This window comes from Uranotaenia lowii, chromosome 2, assembly GCF_029784155.1.
Source record: "Uranotaenia lowii strain MFRU-FL chromosome 2, ASM2978415v1, whole genome shotgun sequence".
NCBI classification, from domain to species: Eukaryota; Metazoa; Arthropoda; class Insecta; order Diptera; family Culicidae; genus Uranotaenia; species Uranotaenia lowii.
Window position 1 is genome coordinate 341,323,011 of NC_073692.1, and position 10,981 is coordinate 341,333,991.

At 33.5% G+C, this 10,981-nt stretch overlaps 1 protein-coding gene across 1 annotated transcript in view; it reads right to left on the reverse strand.

Moving 5' to 3' along the window:
• The window catches only part of LOC129745593 (protein CBFA2T2), a 175,226-nt gene extending 174,092 nt beyond the window's left edge, over positions 1-1,134 (reverse strand). Inside the window, exon 1 of the mRNA XM_055738755.1 lies at positions 1,048-1,134. Coding sequence (XP_055594730.1) covers positions 1,048-1,113 — 66 coding nt within the window. The 5' untranslated portion in view covers positions 1,114-1,134. The remainder of the gene's footprint in view (positions 1-1,047) is intronic.
• Positions 1,135-10,981: the final 9,847 nt, after the last annotated feature.

The window sequence follows — 10,981 nt, forward strand, 5'->3', positions numbered from 1 at the left end:
TAATATAAAAAAAATATGTTAATAGCTTGCTGTAATTTAAATTGAATTTGTAATAGCATTTTTTTGTTTTACCTATTTTCAAACCACCCAAATAAAATTACTGGATTATCTTAGTAAAACAAAAAGTTTAATACGCTTCTTATAAATGTATTAAAATGCTATGTCGTATAGCGCTTAGTGATTAATTTTAAAAGGCAGCTTTGGAACATTCCATACAAAACCAACTGTTCCCCAATATACAATCCCAGAAAGTCGATTTTTGGCCAAATTTTTTTATCCCAAGATAGCAAGAGATTTTGACGATTTATGCATTTTTAAGTCAATTGGCATTCAAATTTAAATTATGATTAACTTGATTCACTTAGGAGATGTTTAAGGATAAAAAATGAGTGCTTTGAGCCATCTCTAAATCAAGTCCGATTGACTGAAACTTTTTACAAATCGACTAATGATAATCATCATGCCCCATTTTTCAGTCAGCCTAATAAACACGGTAGAAAATGTTATATGGAAGAATTGTAATAAACAGGATTTGTAAAACTGAAAAAAAACCCTACAATTTAGCACCGTCTTTTCGTATGGTTGATGCAAATGTTTTGTTGAGTGACATATTAAACTTCCATCAGCACAAAGGTTAAAAGCACAAAAATTGTATAAAGGTAGCATATTGAACCGATTCTCGTGATAACAATCTATGAATCGAAGGACCAAACTTTCATACTGTATACTCGAGCATAGCTTCTGCAAAAGGTGACCACGGTCGCTCTGCTCATGACGCCGATTCTTCATACACGTTCACCCCGATAGTCAGCAGATGATATGTTCATCCCCAAAATGCTGCGGGTCGATTTAAGGGATGGAGGAATAAAAACATGTCAACGGTGGGTACAATTGCTTCGAAAAAAAAACCACACAACCAAAACGACAACTACAAACGGTCCATCCACCCACAACAATAACAACAACAAGGCAAAAAACACCAAATGTCTTTCAGTGACAACAACAGCGCGGTGTGATTTTCGTGGCACATTTTTTCCCCTAACTCACAGCAACTGGCCAGTACTGGCAGCGGCTAAACGAGAGGAATCCCTGCTTCTTCCTTCCCCCATCCATCCCTCAGTTTGGCAATTCCGGTCCTCCGGAAGGTTCCGACAAAAAAGCTCACGATACAAAACGCGCGCGCGGCAAACTCGAATTAGATTAAAAACCAAATGTTACGACTGTTTGTGACATGTTTTTATAATTTCATTTTTTTTCCCTCCGCACGTTATCCTTCGGTTTCGGGATGAGGATGCTTTTAATTTTTTTCTATCTGCCCGTTCCTTTTGCCGACAGAGAGTCCTTGCGAAGAGCAGAGCAGATTTTTTTCTTTCCGGGCGATGTTTTCATTTTCCTCGATGACATTTGCATCCGATTTGCGTTTGGAAAATGAGCATATATGGAGGTAAAAATGTATTTAATATTTTTTCTTCTTCTCTAGAACCGTGTACTTTGGGCGAACTTGTCGCTTTGCTCTGGCAAATGACAGTTTGTGTGTGATTCTTTTTTTCTCCGGTGCAAAACACAAGCCCGATTTAGCATTCAGATTTCGTTTGATAAAGGTACCTGTTTTCCCGAATCGCTAGTGGCGAGTTTGGTTGAAATGAGATAACTCATGTTGGAGGATTTTCCTACCGAAACCAAACGAAAACCTCTCCACCTAAATAGATCCGTACATATGTGTGACATGCTGTGGTGGGAAATTGTTTCGAATCAGAATTCGAATCAGAATAAAGTTGTGCTTGATGAGGTTTTTTTTTGCAGCCCGAATGTATGTACCTAGATATGTAGAAAGTGGCACAGGATGAAGGTAAGCGTGGAAAATTGATATGTCAAATGCAACTTATGAATTTCGCTCGGCTCTCTCGGTGTGGGGGCAGCAGAGCAACAGAGAAGCCATTAGACAAATCAACTGTGCGGTTGATGTTTGAATCCTCCTCATTCCGCGTGGGTCGTTTCTGGCTGCAGGGAGCAAACCTGCAATGGTCACCGGGTGGCACACATGCTTTGATTCCGATTTATTTTTTAGGAATGCAAATGTCAAATTTTATCCATGGTTTGATACTTTTTTCCGATGGGACAAAGCTTTGCTACGGCAGGAGTCAGGGATTCATAATAACCCAAGAGGATATTTTTATTGGAAGATCAAAATACAATTTGGGTGAAAAAATCAATAAGTCAAAGTTTTAGATATATCAACTTATAAAAATTAATTATTTTGAAAAGAGACACAACAAAGGGGATATTATGAATTAATATTATTTATTTTTCTTAAATGGACAAAATTCAATAACATCTTACATGTGTCTTCAACAGTTAAATAAAAAACGTAGTTCTTGAGGAATTTTTTACCTGAGTGGTGAATAACAGCTCTTATGTACACAGTAAATTTTTGCCTCGATTTCCTCGATGCTCAGCAATAAAATTTAGCTGGAAACTAGCAAACACTATTTATTTTGCTGGTATTTCCAGCAACCGAACCGAATTGCTGGAAAATCGGCAATCGATCTGTCAATTTGGGACTTGATATTTTCATGAAAATGTATCGGTCATATCGGTGTTTTCTTACGAAAATATCGACATGTTGAGGCCACCTAATCTGTAAGTAGATCTTTTTGACAAAATGAATGTTTGTCTGTCTGTCTGTTGTTGTTTTATAAAGGTTTTTGGGGCCGGAGATGGTTCCTTAATACATTCCAACAGCTCCGACTTAAAGGAAGGGGAGCTCCCATACAAACTTAATGAAAAATATGACATAATACGAACAATTTTCAAAAACAACTGAACCGATTGGTATGTAGCCGCTTTAAAGACTGGGAATGTTTTTCAAAATACTATCAAACCCCTCCGAATCCAAAAAGGGGGGTTTCCTATACAAAATTAACAAAATTTCACACAATTCGGACAATTTTCTTAAACTACTGAACCGACCAACGTGAAATTTAATGTGTTACCATTTTCGACACCGGGAATAGTTTCTTTAAAACTTTGAAACCCCTCCAAATTCAAAGAAGGATGACTTCCTTACAAAATTAACTATAATTTGAAACGATTCGAACTACTGAACCGATCAACGTGAAATTAGGTGTGTAGCCGTTTTCGAGAACGAGAATGCATTTTATCATAGTTTCAAACCCCTCCAAACCCATAAAAAGGTGGGCTGTCATTCAAAATTTATGAAAAAATTGACAAAATTTTAACAATCCTCGAAGGATTGTTGTTAAAAATCCGTTTTGACTTAATGAGACGATTTTTTGAATTGACAAACAAGTTTTAACCAAATTGGATGATATATTGTGTTGATAGACGCTGCCCATTTTAATGATAATAGACCCTCATATTCAATAAAAGGAACATACACATTATGTATGTATGTATGTATGAATCCACCTTGGGTTTGCGGCAGCGCCGCGGTTATGGCCAAAAAAATAACCCACGCGTCCATTTTGGCTACCATGCAACACAGTTATAACCTCTCAATGAGACTTTTAAGGGAATAGAATCGCAAGCAGAGGCACTTACGGTATCAAGGGTATAAGTGGAGTAGTCTCGAGAAGCTATTACCATATTGTTGACTAACCAAAATAGCATGTAAATTATAATCCCGCCCCCAAGGCTTCCGAAAAAAGAGTGCGTCCTTATTTTACAAAAAGTAATCAAATACGATCTTTTTCTCAACCATGCCACATTCCCTTGACATAAATTGAGAAACGTCCAGTATTCGAAACGGGTAACGAGCACATACCGCTACCTGCTCCTTTTTCAAAACAAGGATACCCTGATGCCCCATCCCTTGACTTTATTTTAAATAAACAATATCAATATAATACAATATAATATAACAATATATAATATAAAATAATATAATATAATACGGTAAAATAAAATATAACACAAAATAAAAACCTACTATGAGAAAATTTTATTAAGAATTATGTTGTATTTAACATACACGGATACATTGCAAATAATCCCGAACAAAGCAAGAACATGTATACGACCACGGCAACATAACTGAAAAGATTGTCGGATTAAGTGTTGAAAAATTATTTATGATCATTAAAAATCATCTAAAAATTACTCAAAAATGTATTAATATTGCTTGTTTACCTGAAAAAGAGATTTCAAAACTACCAAAAAATCTTTTATGGTTTTTAACATGTAAAAAGAATAAACAAAAAAATTATGATAATTTCCAACATAACTCAAAAAACTTTAATATTAATTATAACTGATTTGAATGAAACAGTATAATATAACATAATAAAATAGAATATAAAATGCCATAAAGAAATGTAATACAATTCTATAAAACATTGACTACATGTTTGATATATTATGTGTTCCTTCAGCCTATGAAAAACTAAATAAGTCTCACAGTAAATACTTATAAACATTAGTTGATTTTGGTAAAATTCCTGAAATATGATTCATCATGATTTATTCAAGCAATATTTCACAATATAAAAAATTTTCCGTTGAATTCTGAAAAACATGATTAAAATTATTAATAAATCATGTTTTCATTAAAAAAAAAAAGTAAATATGACTAACAACTATTCCACAGTAAATTTGAAAATGTTGAACTGATGCATCCGGCCAATTTCTAATAATATTATATATGTATAATATTCATCTGATGAGTCTTTTGTACTTTTGTATGAATATAGTTCATAATATTAATGGAATATAGTTAAATAAGTTGTAATGGAGCTATAATAAAGTTTATTTTTATGAGATATTTCAATATGTTTACCAAATATCCTGCAATAAAGAAATTTTTGTAAATAATTCATAGACTATACATGTAAGCATGCGACTGTTTGATATAGATGGTTTCATATTGTATATGTATACATGTTTGTTTACAGCATTAGTATTAAAACTGCCACTGCTCATCTGTACAGCTTCATTTGCTGTGTTGATGACTGTTATGCCTGCAAGTTTAAATGTTTTAAGGATATTATTGAACAAAATAAATTGAATTAGAATTCCAGATAAAAATGATTTTTCCACCACCCGGTATGATATTGGATATAAATCTATCTGAATAAGATTGAAGTTAATTAACTGATGCAATTACTTATCATAGAAATACTGTAATGCTTTTTTTCAAAATGGTGTAACTGTAAAATTTATTATAAAAAGGCATAAAAGGTGAAGAATAGTAAAATAAAAAAAAAAGAAAATCAATTTTCATGTGCTGTTGCCAATATTTCAGCATTATGTGTTCAATTTTGAATCTGAAACGAAATATGAAAACTCATTTTTACAAAAAATCAGCCTCTGGATCGTTTACTGCATTCCACCTTGAAGCTAGGAAAAACGTAAAGGTAACACTGAATGAAACTTCACTCAATTTGGTAAGAAAATCTATATTAAGTAAATTTTTTAAATTAAAGCTGATAATGGAGTTGCTTGAAAAATTGAAGACAAAAAATGTGATTGTAATTTTGAAAAAACGTTGTTTTTCATCTAAGTTCTAGTCACTATGAAGAGATATGTAGATTGTCATCGTTGATTGTGAAGTTGTCATACCTGCCTTTAAACAATAACTTTAATCACAATTTATAGTTCATAATGGATTTGTTGAACATAATATCGGCGCTCAGTAAAAAAAGTCAGAGATCTCGAAGCATGCAAACAAGATATAGCATAAATCATTAAATTAAAAATGAGTTTTCCAAGCTACCTGACGGAGCAAACTAGGTTGAAATTGAATGAAAAAAATTTAGTATTGTAGAATCTGGTGAAAATGGTCAGTGAGTATAAATTAGGAAAAAAACAAAAATATGTAATACGTAGTTCTGAAAAAATACTAAGAACATTGTTTATCATCATTAAGTTTTTAATTTTAATTTCAAGTGAAAAAAAAAAATTTAGGTTGAACCGTTCTAACTTTGTCCCCCTTTACCACAGTACATATTCGACTAACAGTACTACAGAGCAGAAAGGAAGCGATGTATTGTAGGGACATACACTGTAGAAATCTATTTCTGTATGGTATTAAAGAGTGAAAGACGAAGAGAGAGAAAGAAAGAAAAAATGGAAACGCCTCACTCTGAACACGCTTTCGCTCTCGCATGTCGTCCCTCTCTGCCGTTCATTCATTAAAGAACGTGATCCAACATGCATAACGAGACGACGGAACGCCAAGCATCATCCGAGGTCACGCCACACATACACTTTCAAATTACCGACTTCTTAACAACTTTTTATTTAGTTCTTCATAGGCTGAAGGAACACATAATATATCAAACATGTAGTCAATGTTTTATAGAATTGTATTACATTTCTTAACTTCTCCCAAACACTTCAACAGTTGCATGCCAACTTTATTTTTTTTATATAACTGATCGCACATTCATTACACCAACTAATTAATAACACTAGTTTACAAAATTTAAAAAAAATCGTGAACTTGATTAACTGACCAATATTTTTAACGTAAAATCGGGCGCTGAATCCGAAAATGAAATTCAAAAAAATCTCAGTAGAACCGTTTTTGAGTTATGCTCCAATTCTGAAATTTCGGAAAAATTAAAAAAGTTCTTGTACTTAGATTGAAATATCTCGGACGGCATAACAGTAATTTGAAATCCCTCTTTTGCATATTGAAGGTGAATAAATTTTCTATCGATCATCTGAACACTGTTTTTGCGTTTGACCAACAGTATTGTTGATATTAGTGACTTCATTAGAAAAAAAAATTTAAAAAACGCATTTTTTTAGAGTAAATTTGTCTTTAACAAAAGTTTTAGACTCGATGGTAGCATTCAAAAAATCTGATTTTCTTTTGCCCTTAAATTTCAATTTAAAACAAAGATTTCAAGTGGTTGTTTATCAAAATCGGTTGAAAATTGAAGAAGTTATGGCTACTTTACCATAACTGTAATTTTTGCAGTTTTTAATAATTTAACGAACCGCAGTACACTTATAATAGTATAGGAAGAATAACACATGGTAAATCTCACTCGCTCCAAGTCAAAATTATTTATTAGCTCACCAGAAGGTCACATGCCAAGTTTCAGGAAGATCTGACCATAGGCAGGGGTTGCTTGAGTCTCAAACGTGAATACAATTTTAAGGTTTTCTGCCCGGCAGGAACAAAAAATAATGGTTTTTCATCAATAACTTTTTTCATCATCAGCCGATTGTTTGTTATGGTTGATTTTCTGAAAGCCTAAGTTGAGACAAATATTTCACCCGAAGACTGCAACACGATTGGACTTGAAGTAAAAAAGTTATTGCTGTTCAAAGGCCGCAAATTTTGTTCAAAACGCAATGAGTACTTTTTACTCATTGCGTTTTATACGAGAATTTTCGACCAAAACACAATCTTTGAACCGCAATAACTTTTCTGTTTCAAACCCAATCGAGTTACAGTCTTCGGGTGAAATATTTGTCTCAACTTAGGCTTTAAGAAAATTAACCACAATAAACAATCAGCTAGTGATGAAAAAAGTTATTGATGAAAAACCAGTATTTTTCGTTCCTGCCGGGCAAAATACTTCAAAATTGTATTCACGTTTGAGACTCAAGCAACCCCACCCTATGATCAAATCTTCCTGAAACTTGACATGTGCCCTTCTGGTAAGCTAATACATAATTTTGACTTGGAGCGAGTGAGATTTACCATGTGTTATTCTTCCTATACTATTATAAGTGTACTGCGGTTCGTTAAATTATTAAAAACTGCAAAAATTACAGTTATGGTAAAGTAGCCATAACTTCTTCAATTTTCAACCGATTTTGATAAACAACCACTTGAAATCTTTGTTTTAAATTGAAATTTAAGGGCAAAAGAAAATCAGATTTTTTGAATGCTATCATCGAGTCTAAAACTTTTGTTAAAGACAAATTTACTCTAAAAAAATGCGTTTTTTAAATTTTTTTTTCTCATAAAGTCACTAATATCAACAATACTGTTGGTCAAACGCAAAAACAGTGTTCAGATGATCGATAGAAAATTTATTCACCTTCAATATGCAAAAGAGGGATTTCAAATTACTGTTATGCCGTCCGAGATATTTCAATCTAAGTACAAGAACTTTTTTAATTTTTCCGAAATTTCAAAATTGGAGCATAACTCAAAAACGGTTCTACTGAGATTTTTTTGAATTTCATTTTCGGATTCAGCGCCCGATTTCACATAAGAAATGACCTTCAGTTTACTGAGTTCAAAAATGCTGTAAACTAGTGTAATTATTGGAAAGACATCATTCGCGATTCTTCACCAAACAACCCAGAGCGTCGAGCAGTTTTCCTTCCTTTCATGATAAAAAAAAATTATCACACAGGGCAAGCTCTTCTGTCGTCCCTCATGTAACCGGATATTCACATTCATTTTACGCACTAATTCAGCCTATCGATTAAATAAACGGTACGGTTCCAAATTTTGTTTCTTCTCGATAGCTGTTAATAATAAAACTAAGTTTTTTCTTTCAAAACATTTCAACCTCCCAACACATTCTCGTGAATATGCAGGCACACAACTCGACATAAAACAGACAGCACACGAGGGCGGAGAGCAAACAAAAAGTGACCGAACGCGACGGCAGTACAAAGCAGACTGAATAAAAGGAACATACACATTATTAACAAAAATAATGTCTAAGTGTTTTATTGTTTAGTGTCTTAGTGTTGTTCTATTGAAGATCCCTCCTATTTTTTCTTAAGGGTAGCTCCTTCAACCTTCACTTTATAATAATTTTAACGCATCTAATTTTTCCAAGCAAGGGGTAGCAAAGCACACTGGGTTAGCTAGTTTACAATACAACTGACGAAATTTTCATATTTTCCAGAATAATTACTTCGTAATAATCATCCGGGAATGAACAATTTAAGATGCTGATGTGCCACGGAACAGCCGCTGAAAATCATGTAAATTACCTAAATTTTCTGTGTCAAAACTATAGTTTGGAATTAGTAAAATGAATAAATGAAACAAAACAATGTAGATATTCCTTGTTTTGGGAAAAAGTAACCCAGACAACCAGAAGTCGTATTTTCTTTTACAGATTACATCGTAAAGAATGTTATTTATACTCATTTTCGTATATCTGCACCTACAATGTGCGGTTCATGCATATTCTTTATCGTATTTAAAAGCATTGCATGATTTTATTACGACAAGAAGAGAGACTCGTATTGTGAGGGACTGGCTTATTGTTATGTTTGAATTTCTATCTGCCCATCGACCTTTACATTTGATCACCCCTCGTCAAGGACTAAAAAAATCGTATTCAAATCGGAGCAGCCAAGAAACAAAACCGCGCGTAGTTCACAAAAGTTCTGACCACAGTAGGTTCGCGACTCAGCAAACACGTGATTGGAGGGGATTTTTTTCAAGGGGAATCCGATCGCCAGAAAATCGTGAGCGAGCCGTGGCAGAAAACCTCGCGAACCTCGCGATTCTGATTCGTGAACCAAATTGGAAAACGCATTGCACACTTGATGGTCGTGTTTTCCGTTTCGTTATTTTGTCTCCACATGGTTTTTGATTGCGCCAAATGCAACGCGTGGACAGATGAAATATATCGATTTTTCAAAGTTTTCATAACAATTACTTGAAAATAATTTACAATGTTGTAAGTTTAAACGATGTATATAATTTGTGAATTGAATTTTGTCCTTTCTGATGTTAAACAAATTTGACAAATTTTTATATAGAGTTTCGGAAGGATGCGATCTGGCCCAGAAACAGATAGAAAAAATATTGATTTCATTTTCCAAAGGATAAAAAGTTCCTCCCACTCCTAAAAAGGTGTATGGGGTGGAGGAAGGATCCAAAAAAAATTACAAGTCCAATCTAGAAATGTGCTACTTCGGCATCTTAATTGTATCCCCTTTGTTTTTTTTTCAAGTTTCTTCCGAAGTTCAAATTGAGGAACTTATATAAGTTTGGAATTTAAAATTCCATGTCATGGCAGAAAAAAGGAGGCATTAACCGTGCAATGAAGTTTTGAAAGCGAGGGAAAACCCTTAAGATAATTAGGAATTTCAATGTTAACTCATTGCGGACCAAATACAAGATATGTAGTTTTTTCGCTTGACGCGTTTCCGAGCCGGACAAACCGGCCAATTTTAAATAAAAACCTAGCAAAATCCGGGCACTTAATTTTAAAAATGTCCATAAATCCGAGCATTATCTGGGCAAAAAAAAACTTTTTTGCTCATCAGAACTTATCGACAGGTTTTGAATCGTACTTTAAGATCCAAAACACCTTTCACGATTATTTTTTCTCAAAAAATTCCGTTTTGGAGGAGTTTGTTATTTTGATTTTCCAAATAAAGTGAATATAACCGGGCAAAATCCGGGAATTTTTCAATGAAATCCAGGCAACCAGGCCGGGCCGGACTGTTTCAAAATTTTGTATTGAATGTCCAGGCAAACCCGGATAAAACCGGGAAATCGGACAACATTAATTAAGAAAGAATCGCTATTTCTTTAATATCATTTTCAGTTTATGAGCAGATAATAATGACGAATTAAAAATAGCAGGAGAAAAGTTCAACAAGCTCAATCAAAGGAGATCCAGGCAATAAACGTTGATTTCAAATCCATGAGTTTGATCAAGATCAAGTTCAAAATTAATGTTAGAGATTACTATACTATACTACTGTTTTGAAATATAAAAGATCTTTTTTTTAATTCAATTGATTTTGGATGCAACGAAATATTGGTGTTTTACAATAAACTATAGCAATAGGGAGTATATGATCTCAGTTGAATTTCTATGCAATCAATTTAAACAGAATTCTTTTATTAAATATTCAACTAATAGATGGATAAGTAGGATTTGATTAATAATAAAATATGTAACTCTATTATTCACAATTTGGATGAAATTCAGTTGGCACGCTACGCAGCTTATTTTCAGACGTTTTGAACTAAATATAAAGAATACAGTTTTGTATGCGACTAGTTCAGATATTCACC